At 39.7% G+C, this 27093-nt stretch overlaps 1 protein-coding gene across 3 annotated transcripts in view; it reads left to right on the top strand.

Annotated features, from left to right (window-relative positions):
• PARD3B (par-3 family cell polarity regulator beta) overlaps positions 1 to 27093 on the top strand; it is a 397551-nt gene that overhangs the window by 134704 nt on the left and 235754 nt on the right. For all 3 annotated transcript variants that reach the window (XM_084522836.1, XM_084522835.1, XM_084522837.1), the window contains exon 5: positions 26216 to 26307. In XM_084522836.1, the coding sequence (XP_084378962.1) occupies positions 26216 to 26307 (92 nt within the window). The remainder of the gene's footprint in view (positions 1 to 26215; positions 26308 to 27093) is intronic.

Below are 27093 nucleotides of genomic sequence, written 5' to 3'. Positions count from 1 at the left end.
GTACACAGTATTTGTAGAATCTAATCAGAGTTCATACTCTGTTTTCGGATGTTGTCCTGGTGTATATTCAGAGGAAGGCAGTCTCATGCCATATTACGATTACCAAAAGGAAGTGTCTTTTGAGTGACCAGGGAGCATGAGATGAATTTAAGCCATTCGTTCACGTTTTCCTCTGACACTTGTTTTGTCTTAGCTATAGTTTTAGCCCCAATTTGCAAAATGTTTCTAGATCAGTCAAAATCTGATCGTGAAGTCCAGCATCTGTTCTCTCAGACTGGAAGTCATTTAACAGATGGTACGGAATCTGAGTCTCTCGTTTCATCCAGACCTTCCCTTCCTTATCGTGATAGCTGCCACAGAAAAATCTAGAGACTGTAATCAGGGAAAAAGGGGGATAGCAAAAATCCAAATATGCTATCAAAGAAGAGGTATTTCTTACTGAATTTGTTAATTTACGAAGGCAGCTGTTAACCTCTTCTGACTAGTCACGATCGTAGTGCCCTGGCCAGGCTTTCAGAAATGTGGACTCCCCCCTGCCTCTCCAGAGGGGACTTCAGGGAAGAGCAGTCAGCGTAATGCACTCCTCTGCAAAACTCTGTGCCCAAAGCTTTGCTCTGGCAGTAGCTAAGTATTGGCCCAGCAGCTTTTTGGCTGTGAGTGTCCTGGCTTCAGGCTGTCTGGTTGGCAACAGACGTGAAGCCTTCTCCTGGGGACCCCCCTCAGAGTGAGGCCACGCTGCGGGACTGAGGCGGTCGAAGCCTTTGGGATGGAGGAAGCCTGCTTTTGCCTCCGGCCGTTCCCTCAGCCCTTGCCCAGCGTGCCTCAGGGAGCGGAGCTGGATTTTGGTGCTGGCTGCCCAGGCCCGGCTGGAGGCCACTGCCCAGGCACCGGTCAGGTGCTGATGGGGCGTGCAGTTGGGTTCACCATTGAACTTTCTAGGGAGCAGATCATGTTTTGCTGCTTTTCCTCAGTCTAGTTCGGCAGTACTGAACCGTAGTAATTATTGTGGTCTAATTAAAACATCTGAACTTCCCTTTCTGGAGCTATTACTTTTGTTTGTCTCTGCTCAGGGGCAGACTTCTCCACTCTCTTAAAACTCACGACGGATGAAGTCTTAGCCTGAGTATGGTCCCTTTTAAGTTGATGGGAATTCTGCATTAATTTAGGAGGGATGAGTATTTCACCTCCTCTTGCTAACCTGCTGATTATCATGGGGCTGCCACATTCTGGATGACCTCCTTTTCTTCTATAGTTGCATGTTTCTTCAATAAATACTTGGGTTAACTTGGAGTTAATCAATAGGAATGGCTGATTAAATTGCATTTATCCATACTTAAGGCTACAATGAGATGTAGGATCAATTGAAGAGCTGCTCCAGCAGCTCTGTCCAGTTTCCATTTTTACCTAAAAGTGACTTGAAATTGACCATATTTTATGCATTGTGGACATATAATTTGCAATTTTGTATAAGGTTCATATATAATCAGAACATTTTTATGTTTCAAGCCCTTGTTAAAAAGGGTCGAAACCTGCCCTGGTTCTTCTGGCCATTAATTGTGTTTGTAACGTATTACCCTTTCTGATTAAGAGTCTGCAGATTAGCATAATGTGAGCGTGTGTAGGGATGCAGCTCCACAGCTTGTTCCTTTTGCACGCTGTTTTATGTGCGTATGTAAACATGAAGTCATACCACAATCAGAGCTTGGTTTCGAGGTAAAGATTATCAATAGTACTTTCAAAATGTTTGGGTGTTTCGTGGTAAGTAAAAGCTAAAAATATTGTTTCATCTAATCAGGCTGTTTAAAAGCAAGGCAGGGCACGAATGGTCTCTCTTGGCTCAATGCTGGAGGGCTCAGCGCTGGAGCAGTGGTTGTGGGTTTGTACCTTGATGATGTAATGCCTGAAATCCAATGCTTTTGATGTGTTATAATTAGGCAACAAATAAAGCAGGAGTGGAAACGCATCTTAGGTGTTACAGTGCTTGTCTCAGGGTGGAAGGAAGACTGTTTCACTGAAGTGACGTGGTTTCAGTCAGTCTTTCAGACCAGGGAGGTATTGAAGTTCTAGAAGGCATTCACTTATTTTCTAGTGAAGTTTTCCTATTAATATTTTAGCTCCTGCTCTTGAAATTTCTGCTGTGTAGAACTGAACCCCAGATTTGGGGAGACTGGAAAGAACTTGCTGTCATTCACCTGGGAGGTTCTGAACAGTGCTGGGTTTTGAAAGGCAATCCTGATCTGGGAGAATCCAGTTTTTAAAGCAATTGCCGTGTGCCTGTTTATGCTGCGCGACTTCTCATCAGCGCGAGAGCCAGCCAGCGCATCGCTCTTGATGTCTGATTAGCTGATCAGAGGGACGTCTGCAGCCGGGGAGCTCTGAAGTTGTTGGAGCGAGGCGCTGCACAAACCGGAGCTGCGTGGCAGCCATACGCCACAGCAAACCGCGCCTCCTCGAGCCTTTCATAAATCCCGCTACGCAGCTAGCTGAGGGCTGTCAAATTAACAAAAGCCATTCCTCCCTGAGTCTCTCTGTTGTTTTTCCACCCTGTGCTGCTTTCCCCCCACTGCCTTTGTAGTGTGTGCCGTGGCATTTTGCATCAAAAGGAAATTACTGTACACTGTAGAGGAAAAACTAAGCAATCTAAACGAAATATTTGTAGTGCTTCAGAGCACTGAATTGATCATCTGAAACAGGACAGAAGTGCCCTGTAGTAATTTCCTTTTTGGCGTGCGCAAAGAGGTATGTGCGGGGGAAAAAGACTTCTTTGTGCTTCCTTGCACGGCTTACCCTTCAGAACAAGTGCATTGTTTTACCTGTATTGTGCAAGGTGAGCGGTGGGTGTAATTTACATATTTTTATTTGAGAAGGATAAGTAGACTTTGTGATTTCTTTTAATAAGGCTTAATGATGACTGTTCTGTGACGTTAATATACTATATAAATTATCAGTAATAATGGTACAATCAGTAAAATTTTATTCATTGTTAATGTGTTGCTTTCTAAAGCTTGTTTCCAGTGAGAGGAATGCAGGCTTTTCAGTGAATATTCATGAGAGAAAGTATCTATTATGAAAGCCATCAAAGTTCTCCATCATTCCGGAACTTATGTTAGTAGGGGGTTGAGTTTTGTTTCCTTTTTGAAATAAATTTTGGGCCTAGGCTGTCATTTCAAAGATGCCTGATTGTTTATAAACCTTCCTCCTTTGTCCTCTGCCTTGTGTAGTCAGGTAGATGTGACTGCAGATGATGGAAGATGGCTGTGAGACTTAAACTCTTTCTTTTTCCCACATGGCCTATCTTACAAAGAATGTGGAGAAATTATAGGGTGGGAATAAGAACTGCTGACAAAAAAGGAAAAAAGGTCATGCTTTCAATGCTGCTGACACATATTCATCTCTTATAGCTACATCTTTGGGGTCCTACAAAATACTGTCATTCCATCTGGAACAGCTTTTAGCAGGCAGCTTATGCAACAGGCTCCTTGCACTGAAATTGGAAGGAAACATTAGCAAGTTACTTGTATGTCTGACAGTCAAATTAAAAGTGGAAGATGGCAGTCAACATGGCTCATACATATATATCATTTACTGTCAAGCTCTAGAAACATTTAGCTAAAATAAAATTGGTTCTCAGTCAGCGGCCTATTGAAATACAGACCATTAAATGTATAGATACCATTTTCTCAAAGCATAGTAACCCAGGGGACAAATGGCAATAATGGCAGATATCTTTGATACCTAGTTAGGCCCAAATGTTGCTGTGACATTAAGAAAAAAACTATTTTTTTTATTTTTTTAATACATCATCTTGCAGTGCACAGATCTGTGAGGCTGTGCTCTTGTTCTAGTTAATATTTTTGTATTTCTGAAAATGAGGCCAGTGGCTGTTTCTCTTAGTGTTGATAGTAATTTACACACTTTTTTGGTAGAAGAGGCCCATTAGGTACTGTAAGTACCCATTGGAAAGATGTTATCCAAGGATTTGTTCTTTTCCTGTGTAGATGGTTTCTCAGCTAATCTGAATATACAGATTTTGCAGATCATCATTTTTGAAACATGCAAATTCACAATTCTGCTTTTTTGTTGTTGTTGTTGTTTGTTTGTTTGTTTGTTTTTAATGGCAGTAGGTCCTGATTTACTCCATACTCTTTAAAGCAGTTTCTGACAGTGACAACTGGAATGAAGGGAGGAATATTCTAATGCTTCTGTGTGCTGTGCGCTTTGGGCATTGCGTGTGTTTGGTATGTTGGAGTTGGGAATAGAAAGCTGAGGCCACTGTGAATATCGACTAAAATGGTAAGGGTGATTCAGCGAGATTCAAGATCTAGAATGAGCATCTCAATTTCCTTTTTTTGTCTGATAAAAAGGAAGTGATTCAATCTAGAAGAAATGCTGATGAGTTGCTGCGAAAGCAAATTTTGGTCCCCATTCCTCTGTACGATGAGGAACAACAACTGTCTGTTAGCAAGGCACCCTGGTATGCTGGTGCTGAACACCCAAAGAGGGGCATGCTTGTGGTCTGAGCTGGCACTGTTCTTACGTTGTATCCCAGATTCTAAAGTGTATTTGGAAGTTCAGGGTATTGTTCCCAAGCAATATTATTAAAAACAAGAAACCAAAAAAGTTTGGACTCAAGAGTGATCTTACATAAGAGCAGTTGTTCCCAAAGTTATTTCTTTTTTTTTCCTGCTTGGGAACCAAAAATTTTTAACATACTACTAATAAATACTGCCTTGGTTCAATCCAGGTTTCGGGTAGAACATATGGATCCCCAAGCTTCTGTCTCAATAATGCAAGTAAAACAGCTTTCTTGCTTGCACTAGTCCCAAGGAATGCTCATAATACACTATGTGCTGTGTCTGAGCCGCAGCATGCAGTGCGACTGGGCTGAGAGCACACTGTGGCGTCCCACAGACGCTCTCCTGGTTGGAGAGCCTGCTGTCTCTTTAACAACTGGCTTAAATAAGGCAGCGTGAACTTGGACCTCAAATAAAAGAGCTGCCGAGTTTTTGGTGGCTTGCTTGCTCCATTGAGCTAAGTAGTGGTACATCTGCAATGATTATACATTTAATACCTGTGGAGATAAATTGGCAACTTCCTTTTCCTTTCTTCTGTTTTTTTGGAATTCCCAAGTGTAATCAATTTCACAGTGTACCTGTCAGCTTCATGGAAACAAAAGCAAAGCCCTGCCTTTCAGCTCGCCTCACCTAGGTCTAAGAAACACGGCCAAGGCTTCTCAATTTGGAGTTCAGTTCCAATCCCCTTCTGCTTCTACCCCCCACCATGCCATTCTGCAGGAATCTTTGTCCAGCAGCAGGCTGGGAAGCAGACAGAAGACTGGGACTTTACCCCGTTGTTCGGGGGTAAAGTGGGTTCTGCCGGCAGATCGGCTGAGCACAGGCCAGTTGCTCTTCATTGCATCCTCATTTTAGGATGCCTTTCCGAAGAACCCTGATGAAGTCTCTGCTTCTAATGCAGGAGAGGTGTATTCCAAGGGGAATCTTATAAAACATTTCTATGAGAGGTTGGAAGAATGTTAAAAGGAGGAGAGGCCAGGGAATAGAAACCCACAGATTAAATGGATTTCAAGTCACAAAGAACAAGAAACTCTATTTATCAGCTGGAAGAAAGATATCTCCTATTTGGTTTTAAAAGATGTAGCCAAAGTATGGGTGTTTCATCTAAAAATAAATAATCTAAATAAATCACGTCTCTGAAGTGCTGCAGTCCTGAGATTGCAAACAGATTTGTCACCAAGTTCTTGTATGGATATTCTCTTCAGCCAAAGGATTTCTTAACACTGTTTTGGGTTTAAAAGCACAGGAGTATATTCCTCAGATCTGTGATGCGTTGGCAGTAGCTGCAGAGGCATCAGGTGTTTCTGCGTGCTTCTGCAAAGATGTGCTGTTTCTTAATTATTGGTGGTGTTGAACATTGTTCAGCAGCTATGAAACCGATGGGGCTAATGTACATTATATGGATAAATGTATCTGCATTTCCTTCACAAGAAGTATGTGCCTTCCTGATGCCCTCAGATTTCCATTTGACAGAGTGAATTCAGTAACTCTATCTCCGAGGGAAGAATATTCTACAAAAGATATCCGGAAAATATTGATGATGGAGGCAGTGTGCTGCGCAGTGGGAAGAACAGCTCAAACCAGGAACTGCTTTGCTTCTAGTGGATAAAAATGTGAAAGAGCATATGAGGCATATATTACAAGTCCTCCCCAAGTTCCTACCACAGAGGCTCAGAGGAACAGAGTGAGTCATCAAGAACTGGAAAAGTTTCTACAGTAGAAATACTTTTTAATATTATTTAGAAATTACCCTGTAAACTAGTAAATAGCGGGGCTAATTGTTGGGATAAAAGAAGGTGGCTCCACCACAGTCTTTGGGCTGTTCTGTCCATCTTTGGTTCCCTGTGAAAATGAGAAGCACTCCATGCTGTCATGCAGAAGAGAAGGGAAGTTGCCAGGATTACCCCTTATAGATGTGTCCAAACAGCCAGCAAGAGTCCTTTGTGGTGGATAATTTGTTGTGGTCAGAGTGATAGTCCAGTTAATACATAGCAAGCAACCGTGTTTCTTTTATATTATTTTTTATTTTAAAGCACATGAGAATGTAGCAAGAACCCATCATCAATAGAAGTACTTTCAAGTACCAAGTACTTTCATTTACCATGTTAATAATAGCAAAGCTATCCTTGGGTTTACAAAACACTGAACCAAATGATCACTTAATGCCTGGCTACAATTTTCTGCCTTTTTACCTTTCAATGTCTAGTTTGCGTGGAGTTGTCGTTTTCAAATGGCTGTTTTGAGAGGCACATTGATGACGCTATTCTGTTAATGTCACCAGTCATGCAAACACTGATATTAGCAGGTAAAGCAAGTTCATTAGAACCAGATGCGTGCTCCTGTAAATAAATGTAGATTTTTTTAAAGTATGGCACTGTGCCAACAGATTATAACACTTTTGGGAACTGAATCTGCTGCCAATTATACGTTTATAATACTATAAGAAGTATATAAAACACCAAATTATAGATATTAGTTCCATTAAAATTATTTCTGTACAGCCCAGTGCCAGTTACCTTCTGAGCACAGGTCTAACATGCAAGTTTGAGGTTTACTGTAACATTTGTTAAATTATTCAATATTAATAGTTTATTAGTGATATAATTATCAGGGTGACCACTAAAATAGTTCATTTTTTTCTTCACAATTTGTGAGATTACTTCAGGTCTGGCTTTCTGTTCCACTGCTGCCAGCATTTCATGAATATTTAGAGCTGATTGGCAACTGTGGGTTGCAAATACATCTATTTAGTTTGCAGTGCAAAAAACAAATGAGAAGATTTGACACATGCAATTTATAATCTGTTTCCTTTGCTTTTTAAATAGTTGAAATAATAAATTTAGACTTCTGGTAAATGTATAACATAATGGTACAAATAAGAGTTAGAAAGCAAGTTCATAGCACTCACCAGTTCCTAGGGGAACAAAAATAGTTTTATTCAAGCAGAAGGCAGAGGGATGTCTCTGTGCTGAGCGCACCATGAGCTCTTTTTAGTGGGGAAGCATGTCTATGGAAAGCAATACGAGGTGATGCTACCCACTTACCAGCATATATAGAATGTGTTCATGCAGTGCCCTTTGCTGACAGTGTCTTGTAGGAGAATTAAAATTGCACCCCAGATACATTATTGTGGAAAGAGCAGAAATGAGTTGAATATATTCAGTTCAGATAATGGAAAAGTATCTGTTCAGAGAAGTCAGAATATAACTTGTTATAGTAAAACTTATTTTCCAAAATCACTGAAATTTTAGAAGGGCTTAGCTTCCAAGGCACCTACCGCTGTTTTTTTACAGATAACCATTGGTATCTCTAACCTCCCTCTGAAATACTACGTTTAGTTTTGTGCTTGTCTTGCCTTGACATGTGGGAGTGGGGAGCCTGTTCACAGGCTCAGAGCCCCCCTGGGCTGTCGCTCTGCTGCCCAGCTCCTGCAGGGCTGGGAGGGGGCTGCCGAGGGCAGGCTGGCCGCCCCACCTGGCCCCTTGTGCCAGCACCGCTTCTCAGCCTTGCTGCCAGCCTCCAGGCCCAGCTGCAGGGGGCTGGAGGGGCTCTGCTGCCCTTATGGGAGGCCTCCTGCGGACTCAGCTTCATTCTGTGCTGCGCTTCTGTCCGTTTGGACCCCAGGCAGCCTCAATCCAAATAAGAGATGCTAGCAAACAGAATTGTGCAGCTTCATATTGACGACTTTGCCTCACTTTTGGAGTTGAACTTGCCCGTACGCTGCGACTGGGGAACAGGAGGCTCCTATTGAGGAAGACAAATTGTGTCAGGAGCATTCAGCCTCTAGTCTAATATATTTTTCCTACTGCACATAGCACTTCTGGGTTCATTATAGCTCACTCTCATAAGTCGTCATTTCTGTCTCAGGGCTGTTGTGCTTTCCAATGTAAAGCAGATTGATGCTGGCACATTTTTTCTATTTTAATTTTACAAAGTTGTCACACTGAAACTGTGCCTCATATTGGAAGTGCTTTGAAGTGAAGAGATAAACAAAGAGCTAAAATAAAATTAAAAAAGGAGCGTGAACAACATTTCATCTTGGTGTGCCTTTTTAAAAAAAATAAGCTGAATGGATGTAGTACCCTTGTGCCTCTGTAGTAAGTCTGCAAACATTAGCTGATCAATCTAAATTGAGTTAGTATATATGCAGTAAGCAGAAACAGGTGAAAATAAGGTTATCTGCGCCCAACTCTTTCTATTTGCTATGAACAGTGAGAGATAAACTAGTTTTTAGACCTGATTAGTTTTGTTTATTTTCAGAGAGGGGCAGAAGCAGAACGTGTGCCGTATCTGCTGTAGTTATTAAACCAAGAAACTACATAAAGTCTCTGGCTCAATTGTGACATTTGCAGATAAAGGTGGAAAGCCCTGCTATAAATAAATCTGAAGCAAATCCAGGAGGAAAAACAGCAGCAGTCCTTGGTGCATTTCAGTTTCATATCTATGAAAAATAATCAGCAACAGAAAAACACAAGAATTTTCTGTCCGTTCAATAACACAAAAGTCAACATCTCTGCCGGTGTCAGAAATGCCACCCGGTTTATAATCCAAATTATGGCTTATAGTTTCATTTTCTTGCTTTGTGGACTCTCAAAACTTTTCCAGTGCAGACGGTAAGCTAGCTCTTCAGTAATTTTTTTTTTAGGATCCTCTAAAAGTAGTCAAGGAATTTACAGGAGTTTGTTGACCGCAGATTGAAGGCGTCGTCTGCAGCAATAAACTACAAAATACTGGTGACAAATAATGGTCTCACTGCTAGAGTTCTTGAGTGCACAGTTCTTGCTAATTTTTGATTTAAAGGGGAATGACAACTCTATGTCCCTAGAACAGCTGTGAAAACGTGTAACACATAACAGCTTTTACACTCACATAAAGCTGTTTATACATGCTTAAATCTTTTCAGCACTGAGAAGCACCAGTTGCTCAGAAAAGCATGCTTTCTCTGCAGTGGCAGGGTGCAGTGCAATCCTTTCCTGTGCATCTCAGCCTTACCTGTGCAGTAGGATCCTCTCAGGAGACAGCTAATGTTTTCTTTTACAGAGATGCTCAATCACGTAGCTTTAGTGATTTTTTTTTTTTTTTTTAAATACATAGAACTTAATCAGCTCACAAAATGTTAACAACTTATGGTCTCTACAAGTTAATCAAGAACCCAACAAAGGTGATTCCCCAGTGTCACTTGCCACAGCTCTGAGCCCCTCTAGCTGAGCTGCCTTTTCCCTAGAGGAGGAGTTTGTGGGAAGAAGGTTTTGCCATTAGGTTATCTGGCATTTAGCACTGCTGGTGATCAGCCGTGCCTATTCTGCCTTCCAGAGTGTTGTGAGGATGAATTAAAAATCCTCTGAAGTGCTCAGGTTCATTCCATCAGTCCAAACTTCAAGGTCTGCTCCTGTTTCTGTGTCATCCCTCACTTCAAAGGTATCTGCCCTTTGGCTTTTAAGTTGAGCTGTTATTGTTGGGGCCCATTTGGGTTGCCTGAGGCTATCAGATGTCCAAATAGCTGTAACAACAGAAATAATATTTGCTTTCTTATGGTAAACAGTTCCTGTTTGATTGTTACAAAGACATAAGATGGTTCAGGCTGCAGCAGAAAGAACTGTTCAAACTTTTTTTCAGGTTGTGTTCGGCTCCCCAAGTCCTTGCACTCGTGATTTCCAGACTTGATTGAGCTGGATGGAGCAGCAGGAATTCATGCACATGCATTTCAGTCCAGATCAAGTCTAGCTGCCCCAGATGTTGTTCTGGTTGGGTTTTTCTTTAAGTTCCAGTATTGCTGTTGAAAATTATAACCATTTAAACAGAAAAGGGTTATTTGCTGAGAGAGAATGGCAAATTGAAAGCTTATTTCTCTTTCTATTAGCAGCTGGACTCACGTTGTGCTCACAACGCTGTGCTGTGGACAGCTCACGCTTGAGGGAAAAGCAGTGTTCAAACTGTTTTTGAGCTGGCATTCATCAGCCCAGGCCCCTCTGTTTGTCATCTCCAGGCTCAACTGCTCTGCTGCCATTACACAAGCACAAGCATGTATTATTGCACAGAAGTTTGGAGTAACTTAAAATTGCAGCAGCATGTCACTTTAGCAACACAGATCAGTATTACTCTGTTATTCCACTGTCTTGGTTCATCTATCCAGTACTTCCTATTGAAGTGCTGAGCCCAATTCATTGTCCTTTTATACTGAAATTTAAAGCCCTGTGTGAGATTATGCATAGATACTTGAAAACATGCCATTCCTGCCATGATCCTCTTTTCCGCTGGGAGCTACTTTTGTCAAGGATGTATTGCTTGTGGCTGCAGGGTGTACCATGTTTCAGGGGTCCTAGACTATTAAGGTTTTTTTTCAGAAGCAAGCAGTGAATGCTTTCTTCAGTAGCTTTTGAATTTGGCAAAGTTCTTATCTGAATGCAATGCCTTTCTTCAGAAAGTCTACCTTGTTCTTTCCCTCACAAAGTAACTTACTGGAGCTATTTCTACCTTTTCTTTCTAGAAGAGAAGATAGTGTCTTTACATTTGAGTACATAGAATACATTACAGTGATTTGGAGCCATTAAATATGCAGATTAGTAGTGCTCAATACACAAAAGCTGCAAGCAAAGTCTAACAGCTTGCACTGGATTTTTATAATACAATTATAAAGTCTTCAGAAAAAGCTTATTTTCTGTGTGATAACTTCACTGTACAAACTGTTTTATAAATTTGCTTTTCTAAGTAATAAATTTCAATGAACTTAAGATAAGTCATATTTTCTTTAAAAGCAAGCAAGCAAAAAATAAAACCAATTCTCCATCCCAACTAATGTAGAAATGCTGCTGCTCCTCCAGCATTTCTGGTTGAAGAGCAGTTCTGATTGTAATCAGACCTGGATAATTCATGTTGGTCTTATTCATAAGTAATAATATTTGAAATATTTAACTAGTAAACAAAACTGGTCTGCGCTATGTATGTAAGCTTATTGTAGTGAAGTTTTAAAGCCTAACTTTTCTTAAAAAGTCAAGGAAACTGTAAGTTAAGGATACGCTAATCATTAAATCAATCTGTTGCTGTATGCCTTAGCTCAGAAACATCATAAAGTATCAAAAAGCACCAAGACTTCTTGTCACTCCTTTGTGCACCTGTCATGTTCTTCAGCATGTCACAAGCACAAATCACATTATTAATTCTGACCTCCACTCTCCTATGTAGCATTAAAAACAAAACAAAAAAGTTAGCGGAGTAAAATGAGGAAATCTGAGGAATGGGGTTTGCAGTTTGGGACAAACTACAGGAGACATGTTTCGAAGTCATCAGAGGTTTGCATGGACCTGTAGCTTGCCTGAAAATTTATTTATAGGCTACTTTTACTCATATGTAAAACAGGTTTGTTAGTCACGTTATTTTCAAGAGCACCTTCACTATGTTGGCTCATGAAACAGCTTTTACTATAGTTTGCTTCACCTTCTTCTGTTTTTCACTCATTGTGTGAGACAAACTGACTCAAACATCAACAAAGGAAGGAAACAGCTTAATCCAAGGCAGTTACCAAGCACAGTAGGATTCTGTTATTTGGTGAGCTGTAATAAATGGCAGTCTTGGAGATGGCAATGCAGCTGAAACAAGGGGTTCATAAAGCAAAGCTTTCACATTTTATCTTGCTGAATGTGATTCAATGTCTTTTAAATGTTAAATGACTGCATAAATTCTGAGTTTCTTATCCCAAAAAGGTGAAAGTAAACTTTATCTTATTTTAATAAGGATTCAAAATATTTCTAAAAATCTCAATTAAGTAGAATACTGAAGTGAAAGCCTTGTGTCTGCACACTTGGACAGCATTCCTGTGTCTCACTGTGTTCATTATGCTGTAGAGTATGGAAAGTAGTTTGGGACTTTACTTTGTACTTTGCTGTGTGCACCACACTTTTGGATTTGGAGTCTTGGCAGTAGATTATCCAGGGTCCTTCATATGAAGGAACTGGAAATGAGAGAGCTGTTTTGTCTTGGTGTGTAGTTTCTCTGCTTATCTGAAACCAGCTTGAACATCTTCTGTGGAGAGGTTAGCAAGTGATGGAGCTATATTAGAGCATGCAAGTAGATGCTTGTTACTACCTTCCACTTTGCAGAAACCACTTATATACTGACCATGCCTTGGGGATATTTTGTTTATAGGAAACCAGTGATGTGTAAGGGATAATGTTTATTTAAAAATAGGAATAAATAAAAATCAGGAATTTATTGTGTAAGCCTTTATATGTGTGTGTGTGTGTATATATATATGCGCACACATTAATTCATAATTCACTTTGCTTGTGAGAAAAGTCGGAGAAACAGGCATGTTTGTCCAGGAACACATACAAGAATTAGGAGAGTTAATAGCTTATGCTATTTTTTGTTCCTGTCTTACTAAGAATTATTCACTTATTCATGTCACCTGTCGTGCTCACCTCAGGAGCAGCAATGTGTTCTGACATTTGTCCTTGCAATTAAGCATGTTGCTATCAATCAAAAACTGTAGTGCAGTTAAGCCCATCTATAACTGTAGGAAAAAGCAGTTTTGTCAATAAATACAACTTTGGAGTGTGAAAATGAAGTTAACTTCGTGATTCACTTTTACTTATTTTCTCTAAATAATTTAAAAAGGGATCTCACTGTACAATATTGCTCTCATAATCTGATCAGTAGTACAAAAAAAGTGTTATATCTTGATCTTAATCTATATTGTTTTATTATTACTGTGCTGTTTTATTCCCAGTGAATATGCTAATACATCTTTGAACGTATTTTGTTCACCCTGCTTTCTTTCAGCCATGTGATAAATCCTGTTTTCTTCCACTGCAATTTTTAGTACTGTCAAATTATTTACTAACCAGTGCTGTTATTGCAAGATGTAGTTAATAATTAACATGAATCCAGATCATTTTATGAAAGGTTATTTTCGGATGACTTTTCAAAATCCTAGGAGAGGTTGAAAATACCGTTATGATTCATACGGATTTGTTGGAAATAACAATATACTCTAAGGTGATCTGCCTCTGGTTTAAATTACCTGCTAGGTTTAAGATAAGCCACTGATAGTAATGTCTTGACTCATAGGAGTCAACTCAGATTTATTAATAATATCCACTCATAAATTCAGGGTAACACCACCGTGCCTGTAATTTTAGATCCTAAAATTAGGTTTTGTATACGGTTGCACAGAATTAAAATGCTATGCAGTTGTCTTAATTTCCATTGAGAATTAGGATCAAGATCAAGGGCTTTGTGTAGGGCGGTATGTTTTCTTACATTCAACTTTCAGTTCCTAGAAGAGATTCAGACAACATTTAACCCTTATTCAATTGTTTGGTGCTGTCTAGGTTGAGATGTTCCCATGGTCCTTTCACAATTTCTTAAAGACCTGGTTTTCCTCTGACAAGGTTTTTCTTACAGGTAGGTTTAAAGAATGAAAAATGCTAGGGTTTGCCTGTCAAATAGAGAGCTGGCAAGGCTGATTTGTGTTGGTTTGTTCTTAGGTTGTCGTGATGACTCTTTGTCCTTAGTTTCAGGGCAGGTTTTGTTGAGAATTTGGTTCAGAAAATGCCCAAAGCCAAAGGAAGGTGAGGATTTCCAAGGGAAATCCTGTGTGAATATAAGCTGTGAGACTTCATAGTGTCTCCGTGACCAGACACAATTTTGGATGAACCTCACCTGCAACTTAAAATGATATATACATAAATAAAACTATCTTTGGAGAGTTCAACATCGCTTAGAGTAGGGAGAAAATGGTTAAATATTAGATGGCTGCAGGATGATGCTCAGACTGTTACCAGTAAGCCACTTAGACTGAAGCAAGCTGATAAGTCTTTCATTAACTCAATGCCTGAATGTACTGAAGAGTAAATAAATTTGCAGCCCACAAAGTTAAGGGGGGAATACTTAACTCCCAGCAGGAATGAAAGTGCCTTTAATCTAAACAAGCAATGTAATTTTTAGTACCTTGTGTTCAAGGGCTGCATTCCAAGCTGAGGAAGCTCTGCACTAATCGCAAACTGTGGTTCCCTGGCACGCTGTGGCAGTATCTTGGGAAAACACTGGATGAGTGGGTCTCTGAGAGCATTCAAATCCCTGTCACGCTATAGATTGGGTCTCTCATGGGATCTTGATCTTTGAGTTCTGTGAAGATTTTGGATTTCATGGAGTATGGCGGGTATGTTTTTTGCCAGAGCTTTTTTACAAAACATTTCTTCTGTAAGCTGTTACATTCTTGTTTAGTCTTTATTGTTTTAGATTGCAGCATGAGCTATATTTCAATAACTCTATACTGCACCGTATTTTCAAGAAATTAATTCTTCTCATCTCTTGATTTGCTGGTCAGTCTGTATACTACCATTAGACAAAAGAAGGGATCTTCAAATATAAAATTAGTGCTTAAAGAGGATCATATGGTCAAAACATAAGACATGTCTGGGAGCTTGGTATTCATGGTCTTTCATTGCTAATGTCAGTTCAGTGTTCAGGTTCTGTCAAGGGCGAGCAGTAAAGGATGCACACCTAAGACATCTGGAGAAAAAAAAATTACTCTATATGCTTCTGTTCTTATAGAGCTGTGTTGGTGTTTCGTTAGAAAAGCGTGCTGTTTTTTGATTTTCTTCCGCTTATCACAGCGTGGTTAATAATGTTTGAAACATCTTTGACTGTTTATATTGTTGGCTACTGTGTTGTGCAGACACACCTGTGCATACTGGACTGCAGGTCATGATTTAACTGTTCTACAAAGAAGTCAAAGCTAAAATATTCACCTCCCTCTGTGCCATATCTTGTGCTTTCTCCCCTCCGTGTTCCTCAGGCTCCAGCATTACTTGCACACACACATTCACATTCTGATTGTTCTTTCTCTAGCTCTGCTGTGAAAATGTTCTAAATATTCATAATGTTATGTATATATCATGCTAGGTGGCTGTGTATTATTAGAAAGCCTGTGCTTTTAAGCGCACTGTCATCCATTGTTCAGTAAACACAATTACATTGCCCTATCTTTCATCTCTTCTCTAATGAATCCATGCTAATTGATTAATCAGTGCTGTTGCTTCACTGTGATAATCCCATATGAGGAGCAGCTGTAACATCACTAGCAATTATTAGCATTCGTTGTACGGGGAGGAAACAGACTGTAGCACATGGCCAGTGCCACCAGAGGAGGTGAGCGGTGCCCGGGCTGGGCCCCGTGCTCCTTCTGCAGGCCGCGGGTGCTTGGGGCAGCCTTGGGCACAGCATAGGGTTGTGCTCCCTGGTAGTGTTGTGCTGCTGGAAAAAGGTGTGTCTGAGGAGGAGGTGCAGGCACTGTCGGCAGCTGGGTCTTTTCCAAAGTGTCAGCTGGATGGGCTACTGAAGTGACCATCGTGCTGACTTAATGATGAGAGTGACTTCTAAGGCAAGGTAAAGGGTAGTGTTATACCACGACAGCATTTTACTGACGTTACTGTTTGGTTTCCAAAGCAGTCAGTTAAGTTTTCTGATCTAGGACAGAAGTTAACTTTGGTGTTCTCAGGTTGTGAGCAGTGCTGAGGCAGGTGGATGTAAGGTAATGATTTGGTTTTCCTTGCTGATGCAGAATCAACAGAACTAAGGACTTGTGTCACCAACCTAACCTGTTTCAGGTGATATGTTAAATGCGCAAGATAGCAGTGAAGTAACACACGTGTTCTTTAGTTCAGTCCCTCTACTGATTCTGAAAACTGGCTTGGTTTTTGAATTTTGAAAACTCTCCTTATCCCCTCCCACTGTCACTGGTGGTGGTGGTGAGGGCATATTTTTATTGTTTGACCTACCTTCCTTTTCCTTCTTCTCACTGTTTTTTCCTCTAAATATCAAAATAGGCAATGGCAGCATCATTGAGATCTCCCACATATCCATAACTTTCATTTGGACTGAGAAAGACAGCTAAATTCAATAAGGAATTTACTGCAAGGAATAGAGATGTGAAGCTAGAATGTCATTTATTCATCAAGCTTTTAGATGGAACATGTTCTTTAGCAGCCTTTAAGATAATAATGACGGCACATTGGTGTGGCTGGAGAAAGTTTTGATTGGTACAGAAACTACATTTGTAATTTGTTTCTCTTTTCTGTATTGTGTATATATATATATGTATTTTTTTCAGGTATTCAGAATTAGTGGTTTTATGTGGTGTAAGTAGAATTCTGTTTTGGGGCAAAATGGTGATGTGGAATTATATGCAAGAATGCCTAGATAAGACTTTAAATGTTGACTAAGTAATGCTTTGAAGAAATCATTGCAGTGTATTGTATAGTGTTTTCAAAGATTTAATTTTTTTAAAGGAGTACAAGTAGTTCCTCTTTGTGCAAGTGAGAGGATTAAAAATACAGATATATAGTTTGCAAATCTCTTGTAAATGGATCTGTCAATTCAAGATCTTGGCAGGCTTGAAATAGTGAGTCGGACTAGGGAAGATAATGTGATATTCTCTTGGTCTGAGAAAACTTGCTAGATTTTCTTGCAGAAATGTTTTTTTTTTTTCTTTTTTTTTTTTTCCCCATTTTTGCAATATCATTAATTGCACCATGGCAGTTTCTAACCAAGAGAAGGGATTAATGTGCATTTGTGGTGCTAATTATGAGCACTTCTAAAATGATGCTCGTTGCCATGGGAATGCCCCCAAATAATTTGTACAGTAGCTCAAATGTCCAAAGGTTGTGCACTGTCTTTGAATACATATTCTGTCTCCAAGTGGGTGATACAGAAGAAATTATAAGTTTTTGCTTGGAAACACCTACTTCTTCACTGTCTTGCATTGTTGATAGCACTGCTACATGGTCCCTGTAAATAAGAGAGCCATAGATTTCTGGACAGTAAATACAGCCTTTAATTAAAACAGTAAGAGGTAAATAAAATATTAATATTTTAACATTACACTAGTAGAATTTCAGGGGTTATCTATTTGATTTCTAACAACTAGGCACAAGAGTACTGGTGCTTTAGGTCTGCCAAAATCTTTTAAAAAGTTCTTAGCATGGATGAGCTCAAATTAATAATCTTTCTGAGACACAAATAATAACCTAACTCTCACAGTGACCTGCTAAATGCTGTCCTGTAGTGTCTAGTTGGCTTTCAATGCAGGTAGAGATCTTCTGGTCTTCAAAAGACCATGTAGACACTCAGCAACAGACAAAGGGTATTTAAATCAGCAAAACTGTCTGCCTGGTTTTGCTGCTACTTTGTCCTATGAATATAGTTCCAGTCAGGAAAAATCTCAGCATTGCGTGTAGCTCTTTCTATAGGTACTGGTCAACTGATTTCTATCTGATATTGGGCAGACCCTGACGCTTTCTTGTTGAAGAAAATAGAGGTTCATTTTCTAAACCACTGTAGACCTTATAGAATCCTAATGTGTTTTTAGTCATGAAAAGCCCTATTGAAGCGTTCAGTAACATATATATATATATGTTTGAATGCCCACCCAAGCAAGAGCAATTAAAATCAACATGATAAATGGGAAGAAGGGCTAATAAATAATTATCTGTTATAAAGTTGCCAATGGTCGTATGACTGGCCACATACCTCCATCATTGCAGTAATTATTCCAATACTGACAGCTTCTAAAAGTTGCAAACACTTACCGTATTACTTATGTTTCCAGTAGTTACTTTTTTTACTCTCCTGAAAAATTTCCTTCTACTTCAAGAATTGGTTCTTGGCCAGTAGAGGTGCTAAATCCAAATATTTATCAATATACTATCAATGCTTTTAAAAGCTGCTTTATACTATTTTGGAACATACATTGCGCACACCTCACCCTGGAAATTCTTAAAATGTTGGGCTTAAGTCCAGAGTTTTATGTGCAGGAAAGCTACTTCTGGAGACTTCACTGTGGTAGTTCTCATTTTTCTTTTCCTCTGAGCCTTTCACTGAAGGAAGTACTTACACAGGCACTCTCACTGCGCCTCTTCCTTCCCTTCAGCCATGTAAACCAAATGCCAATAAAGGTGTGAACTCCACTACTGTTGCAGCTAGTGGAAATTTCTTTTTTTCTAACTTGGTGTTAGAGAGACATTTCCCATCCAAGGACCCTTGGAAAGTTTCATGACCAAAATTAAATGCAATAGTTTTGATCTCCAGGCTTAAACCAATCCTTGCTGCTCCTAAAAAGAGGACTTTACTGTTTGTTCATGACCTTAGGAATGAAGTGTTGCTGTTTCCATGTGGTTTCAGGAGGTTCATGAGCTACATTTTTAATGGTTAAGACTGGAAATAAATTGGGTTAAGGAGGACACTTTGGAGGTTGATTTTGGCAAAGTGTGTTTTATGCTGCAAGCTGGGCATTTCCAGAAGAGCTTGTTGGAGGTTAAGAGGTATGAGACTGGTTGGTATCACTTCTGTCCACAGAGAACAGAGGCTCTTCTGGTTTGGTTCCTGCTGACTCCTGTGCTCCTTGGGAGCTGTTTGATATTGACAATATTTTGCCCAGGTACAAGGCTGTTGAGTTTGGACCAGTGGTGATTAGGAGGGTAGAGGATATTGCTTCCCATGATTAACCCCATGAGGTACTCTTCCCTGTTTTCTAGGTGTGAGAGAGACTGCTTACTGTTCCCAGTTTACCCTCCCACTGTTTTGGCAGCAGTTGTTGACTGCTACTTTAAGGTATAAACAACCATTTTGGAAATGGCTATGTATCCTTAAGATGTTCCTGTCCTGCTTTTCACAATGATATGGAGTAAATCACTTGAACTGTGCATGTGGTTCAGTTACACCTAATCTGCCCCAGTGCTAAGTTGCACGGAGTAGGTAGACCTGCCAGGGAGGGAGCTAGCACTGAAGGGCAAACAGTAAGTATGCAGTCCACCAGTACGGATCAGCCGCGAGGATAACCCTCAGCAGAGAGTTGGTAGCAAACACTTTAGTGGAATAATTTTTTAATCTACTCCAGACTGATTCCCAGGAGCACGTCTATTTATGCCCTTGGCTTAAAATATCTTTGCAAGTGCCAAGACCAGCTCACTACAACATTCAAGGCACCCATTGGTAGTTGAGAGGGGAAAATGTTGCTGTTATGGTTCCTCAAACTGTCATGTAATTGCTGAAAGCCAAACTGTATTACAGCTTGTCTTTGCGTTGTGCTAATTAAACATGAATCCACTTGCATATTGTGTTAAAAATATCTGAAGATGTACAGCTGTTCTGATTTTGAAAAATACCTTTACGAGTCCAGCAGAATACATTTCAGTTGACAACACCGAAAGAAGTTGCATGATTCTTATTTTTGTATTTGTTGCCTGCCTAAAAATCATCTTTAGCAAGTGATTAATTGCATTTGCAGATACTGCACAATTGCATCAATTATCCATTTAAAATGAATTTCGTTCTGAATAGTCAAGAGCATGATGTAGATTAATCAGTAAGTGAAAAGGAAGTATTGTAAGCTGTTTAAAAATACTCGTCACGTTTTGTGGAGGCAGAGTGATTTAAATCAAGCAGACCGCTGGAAAAGTAAGGAATACACAGTATCAAATGCTAATATTTTTTCTTTTAGCTTAGCAGCTTTTTATCGGCCTGTTTTGCCTTGGTTTCTGTGCTTGATATAGCAATGATAGTTATGGTGTGGGGATTTTCATGGTTATGAATTTTTAAATTTAGATAAATCAGTTGTGATTATAAATACACTTGTTTAAGTATGACAGCTTGCATGTCTGATCAAAATTTCTTTTTCGGACAAGCTCTGTAATGTCATTTAAGAGCATACTGAACAGCTTACTCAACTTCTATTATCGGTTAGTTTTAAAAGTATTTGTTAGTTATTTCATCACACTTTGAAGCAAAAAAGGAAAGTGATATTTTAAATTTCATCTGATTTTTTTAAAGGAATATTATTATACTAGCTTTTGTGATACCAAACCATTCCGCTTACAAATGCATTTCAGGAAGTGTTTTTGGTTATTATGTGAAGTTGTGTGGGTGAGCAGGTAACTAGGTAAGCAGGTGAAATACGGATACTGACAAAAACTTTGCTTTCCTTTCCAGCGTATGAGTGACTTTGGTTTTGTGTAGCCTACTGAAAGCTGTGGCTTGCTTCATTCTTTGTTTTACAATATGAGGGTGACAGGAGCAGGGTAACAAAAGGCCCGGGTCCCTGTGGGGGAAGCAGGCCTCCGAGCTGGCCGGGAGCCCCACCAGGCTCACAACCTCTGCGGCCTTCCAGCAGGCCGCGGCGGGGCCCAACCAGCCCCGTGTCCATGTGCTGAATGTTACATCAAGAGCTGTGCAACGTGGGTTCAAATAAGGTTAACGTATTTAACCCTGTGCCTGTTTATATTCTTATGGAACAAAACCCAGCATTTACACATGTTCCTTGAGCCAGATGGCTTGGGGTGTTTGCTGTGCAATGTCAGCTGTTGCGTTTGTTGCTGTATGTAAAGGTAAACACCTGTGTAGTGGCTACTAATCAGTTTGGGCATATTTATGAAAGTGCTGATTTTTCAAGCTAAAAATAGTGCTGTGGCTTTTTAAACTCTTTCTGGCTGTCAGAAATGCTCACATGATCCTGAAAGTGCTGCTAAAAATGCTCAGTTTTTAAATATGGAAATCAGGGCTGTCTGTTGTGAGAGCAGTCGATGAGACATTTCCTGCATTTGTAAACTAGCGTCCCTTTCACCCCCAGCTTTCTTTGCCTCCGATTGTTTGTTGTGTTGGTAGGGCCTGAACTGCCACTGAACCTTCTTGGAGGAGGATCCACATTGGCCATGCACGGAGAGCGAGCTCTGCGACCTGCCGCTCTGCTCCGCGACCTTCTGCTGCGGGGTCTGGAGGTCTTTCCTTTGTTTTAAAAGCCTGACCTCCTCTGGGAATACAATACTATGAACTGGAACTTAAGGCATATATTTTCACTTTTAACTTGGCCATTAAAATAAAGTTTGAAATAAAGATATTTTCCCTTGGGATATGCCAGACTTTGAGTGGGTACCATTTGTAATTCTTATTAATAGATCTTATTTATTTCCTTCAATTTTATCGTTAGTGTTTGATGAGTGCTTTATACTCCAAGTATACCCTGCACTCAGGATGTTCTCCAGTTGTTTACACAGAGTTACTGTTTCTCTAAACTTCCCATCTAATTCTGAGATTTGTCTACTGCTGCTTATTGTTTAATAAGAATTCCTTTTCCAAATAGAAAAGGACCTTTTTTTTTTTTTTTTTTTTTTTTTTTTTTTTTTTTTTTCCGGCTACATAGCTTTTCCAAAAGTGATATATCTGCAGTTTGGAATGAGCTGCAAACTTGCATCTTGTCCTAACAATAGTACTGGGAGTCTGTCAGAGAGGTGAATAACAGCCCTTCTATGCCTGCTGGTGGCTCTTGACTATTTCTAAAGATCTGTCATGTTGACAATGTGGTATAGTGTACTCTTGAGTGAATATACAAAATATTGCTATAGGAGACCCTCAGTGAAAAATTTCTTTTGAAGTAACAGATAATGGAAAACTACACTGTAATCACAGTTTAGTTGGAAAGCTGATCAGGTACAGATTTTTTTTTTTTCTAAGACTTGAAAATACACCTTTTCTTAGTTGTGACAATAGCAGGAAAGCAGAGCAATGGCCTGACACAGTGCAGGGCCGGTCAGTGGCCTTGCTGTCAGGCAGCCCTCTGCTGTGTTGGCTGCTCAGGGCTGCTCCCTCTGTTTGAAGTCAAAACAGGAGCTTTGACTGCTTTGAGCTAATTTTGTCTATCCCTTTCTTCTTCTCTAGCCAGAAACCAATACTTTAATCTCTCTGTTCAAAAGTGCCACTCTCATTTTTATTTAAGCTGATAGGTTCCAAGGAGTTTTGAGGTTTTTTTTTTGTTTTGTTTGTTTGTTTGTTTTTGTCAAATGAACATTTTAAAGAGAGGAAAGGGGGGGGGCATGTGTCTGCATTTCTCATACTCTAATCTCAGTATGATGCTCTACTGATTTCAGCATATTTGTTTTGGGAGCTAATACTATCCATGCTGACTGTTAAATTGGGAATATGGTGCACACTTGCAGAGTAGAAAACGTTACTGGCATATACTCTGTTACTCCAACTGTTACACATACACATGTACCTATTTCAAGAACTGTCATGCAATGAATACGGGATACTTTCAAGCATTTGGATTATAGTTGTTTGCAGAGAGCTATTATTTAATAGGATCCCTCTCTTCTGTTCCAGTCCTAATTTGAAAAACATGCTTTTTTTGCAGCCCTAAGAAAAAATGCTTAATTAAAATTATCCTTATGTAAATAAATTAAAAAAATAATAATTATGCCACTTACCTTAGATGCATGTGCCTTCTTGATTTTTCTATTTACCATACCTTTTTGCATTTACTCCTATTTCCTAACTGAAAACTGCAATTCTGTTATATTACACTGGCAGCTGAATGTGAGTAAAGTTTTGGGAGTCAGTGTCATTAATTCTGCTACTACTGAAAAACTGACAATTGATCTTTATTAACAAGATATTAAGAATTTGTGTGTTTTGGATCATTGTCTTCTAATAGCTGTGCATCATTGGCTTGCTATCATTCCGCCTGTTGGGCAGGAGATATCTGTTTAAATTTACTGTGGCTCTAATGAAATGCTGAAGTATAAAAGGAATTTGTCCGTTTGTAGTGATTATTACGTGACTGGAAATCTAATGTCATTCTCAGAGAGCCCGATTATGAATTACTATTATGATTTGTGTTTCTGCGATAAGTTAAGACTTTAAATATATTTAGCTGTGTTTACTGTTTTCAGCATGCCATAATCTGTGGTGTGTGAGCACTGTATGCCTTCAAATAAAAGCTGGGGGTGATGTTCAGGAGGGGAGTATGACACTGAACCCTCCCTGTGGCATTTCTGAAGTCTGTAAAAACTCAGCGGCCCAGCTCAGGAGTAGATAACTACTCTTTTAGGAGCCTTTACCATTGAATGTTAAAGAAAAAAAAAAAAAGCTGTAGTTTAAGTTTTGGACTCCAAACTTCATCCTCTAATTCCTCTCTGAAGCTCTCCCTTATGGAACAGTGGAGATGTGTGGCTGTCAGGCACTTCACAAGGTTGGACCACTTTTTCTAACACAGGAATAAACATGCCCTGAAATATTCCTGACACATTTTAAAGTCTGTCCTTGAAGACCTCTATTGGAGGTCTGATACCCCTCTTAGCTATAACAACCTTATTTTCCAGCTTGCTGACATCTTTTGCAGATCTTACCTTTAGCAGAAAAGAGAACAGTTGGTTGCCATCTTTGTGTAACAACCTTTTACTTATCTTGCAGTGTAGCTGTGCACTTGCCAACATTGTGCTGTGTGACTAAATAAATCTAATTCCAAGTATGACATTAGACTTGTTGATCAAAAATGGGGTTTTAAACGTGTGAATCAGTCAGCAGAAACATGAGATGAGATCATGTTCTGGTATCTATATTTGTCGTTGCTGTGAAATCTCAGTTATCCAAGGAAAGGGGGAAGGAGGACAACTATGGATGTAACCTCGCTGTACCAAAAGCAACAGTACCCAAAAGCCCAGAAATAGAGAAGTAATATAGCATGTGCAGACTTGAGTAGACTGCAAGGGAAGCTTTAAATAGCAAAACTGTTCTGAGGCATGAGTAGCAAGTTCTCACTCATGCGTTGAGCAGCACTGTGTTGCAGCCAATGTCTGAAAGAAAAAGGAGACAGGTTAATTTACAACTCCAAAATCTGCTCATGGTTTGGCTATTTTCAACTTTCCAAAATGAGTACCCTTTGTAGCACCAATGTTTTCTCTGGTTAGCTAAAAAAGGTTAGGTTTGGGAGCTTATAGTTAACGAGGTCTGTCTCCTTCTGGCATCTGCTGCTACCAAGGCTCTGTCTTTTTTTCAAGATGAAGTCAACACATGAAGGCTGTGTGTCAGATTTCTGTTGCTAACTTGCTGCTTGAGGTTGAGTTTGTGATTTATGAGGTTAGTATGGAATATGCTTCATACAACAAGAATTGCTCCTTGACGTGTGGTTCCACTGCAAAGAGGGATTGGAAGAGATGGCATGCACTCAATACCCATTTTTTTCAAATAGTTCTTCCATTAGTGACAGAAGTTACTTTCAGTGAGCTGTACTGGTTTTGCAGTGGAAGCCAACTCTGTTGGCTTGTGCTCTGATTAACATGCAAAGAGAATTGCTGCCAAGATAATAGGTTCAAAGATGTGGTGGTGGTGAGTGAACAAAAGGGGAGGGGAAAGGAGGGACAGAAATCCAGCTTGATTTATAATACAAAAGTTTGCTTGCAAGGCTGGTCATGATTCTTTTCTAAAACAAAAGCAGTCCCCTCTCCCTACAACCTTCTTTCTACTTGTAAATTGGAAATAAGTTCCTCAAATCTTTGAGAGACTGAAGCCACCAAAACTGTAAAGCTGTCTTTCTGGGTAGAGCTGTCCTTTGAGAGAAATTGGAAATGTTAATATACACCGTAAAGCTTTAGTAGAAAATAAAATTGTCTAACTAGTTGGCTTTGTTGTTTGGAATTTATTTGTAATATTTGCTACCATTTGCCTTGACACAACTTGATATGGCAAGTATATACATTGGAAAATTGTACCACTGTAGCAACAAAAAAATGGTGATTAACTTTTGGCTTTATCTAGTTAAGATCAAGCTTTGAACTGAATTCTCTTAGTGTGTTGACAGCTGAAGATTTATGTCTTCCAGCTATATTCCTGTTGCAGAGTTGGCAGAAGTGACCTCTCCAAAGAAGGTCTTTGTTACGGATTTTGCTGTGTTTACATTATTGCTGTGAGGGTTGCAACGAAGTACAGTACATTAAAGCTAATATATCACCTGCTGACAGTGGTCTTATCTCATTGGTACCTCTTTTCCCTTTTCCAGTATGGAAAAAAATGCAAACATGAAGAATCTAAGGATCAGGAAAGGAAAGTTAATAATTTTAAAGAGTGTTAGCGTTAATGTTAGGTCCCTGTGTGCACTGCATTTTTGTGCCTGGCCAAGTCGTTCCGTAATTTCGTTTTCTGTGAAGTTAATGTGAAAATGTCTTTACCAGAGTAAAGCTGCCAAGGGACAGAAAAAGCAGTTTGTTTGAGATTTCGGGGATCTATCATAAGCAAGGAGGTGGCAGGGGAGAAAGCAGTATTGGTAGCTTTTCCACCTCTGTGGAGGCCTTCAGCCTGAAGTGTTCCCTGTCAGCACGGAGCAGCTTTTTAAAGACAGGTGCCCAAGCGTACCGTAGCCTGCCCTATACAAGTTCAGGGTGGCTGGTGGCTAGTTTCATCAATCACTCTGTCTTTTTTGTAATGAGCTGAGAGATTCTGAATGTCCTGTTAGGTTGTGTGAAGTTAAGGGAAGGAAATCTACTGACTATACAGGGCCTTGTTTCAAAATCTCACTCCTCTCTTCCCTGAGGTGGTGGGAAAGGCCTTCTGGCATATTAAACCAGAATGTCAGTAGAAGTGTGGTGAGACTCTGGAGTGAGCAAACAGGACTGTAGATGTCCTCCCGTTTCTGTGAAAGTTGTTGTGTACACTCCATACAAAATGGGCCTTTTGGACCTCCCTGCCAGGGAGGTGAGGTTACTTACTACGCGTTTTCTCTTTCAAGCACTGGCTCAATAATATCCACACAGTCAGTGTTCTGTATGCATAAATACGTGCTTAGTTTCAAAATGTGCTTTGAAATCTCTCAACAGGGTGCTTCCCAGGGATCCTTCGAGGATGGGGAGATGAACCTCAGTGGACCTACAGAAGTGTTGTCATCTCAGAGGACCCGGCTCCCTGTCAGGTAGGAACATCTTCTGTGCGGCCCTGACTTGAGCATGTTTTGTCAATATGCAAGTCAAGACTGACTTCTTCCACCTGCGCCTGTGTTGTGCTCATTATCATCATGATCTCTTCTTCCTCATCCCTTTTCCCATTCTAAAAATTCACTCAGTGCATATACCGAAGAATTTATTTGCACATGGCAATCTTTTACCCTGGTTGGCGAGTATGGAAAGTTTTACTTGTGTTTGCGATATAGTAGGGTATGCAGGAGGTATGCTACTATTGTATATTTAGTGGTTTGCAATTTTGCAAGTATTTAATGTCTCCAGATAGAGGATGTTCTTACGTAGGATGTTATATCTGAAATAAACATTTGTCTGAACCATATAATCCTAAAACAATCGTTTTCTGGTTAAAATGTCACCTCTGTAAGGTTATTACTTCACTATATACTGTAGTAGATTTTATTTCTATGTTTATACACTGTGAAAACTATAGCTAATATTTGCAGTATTTCCCTGTGCATTACCTCACTAGGGTAGTCAGATTGAATGCATCTTTTTCCTCTCTTCATTTACAGCAGACCACAGATGGCTAGTGCTGTTAGAACTGAAGGTGGTAGGGTTCATATTGTTAATTTGGGAAATACCTTTTATTTTGACCAGTCTAAATTTTGAATGGAATTTAAATATATAATCTGGATTGGAAGCCAATATGGTAGAATTTGATAGCGGTATAGCTGAAATTAAGAAGAAACTAGGTGTTCTCAATAAGTTTAATATTTAGTTTTGGGGTTTATTGTTCC

Source organism: Aythya ferina (genome assembly GCF_964211825.1).
Source record: "Aythya ferina genome assembly, chromosome: 6".
NCBI classification, from domain to species: Eukaryota; Metazoa; Chordata; class Aves; order Anseriformes; family Anatidae; genus Aythya; species Aythya ferina.
Note: the sequence above shows the minus strand (reverse complement) of the source record. Positions and strands in the feature narration are given on the sequence as shown.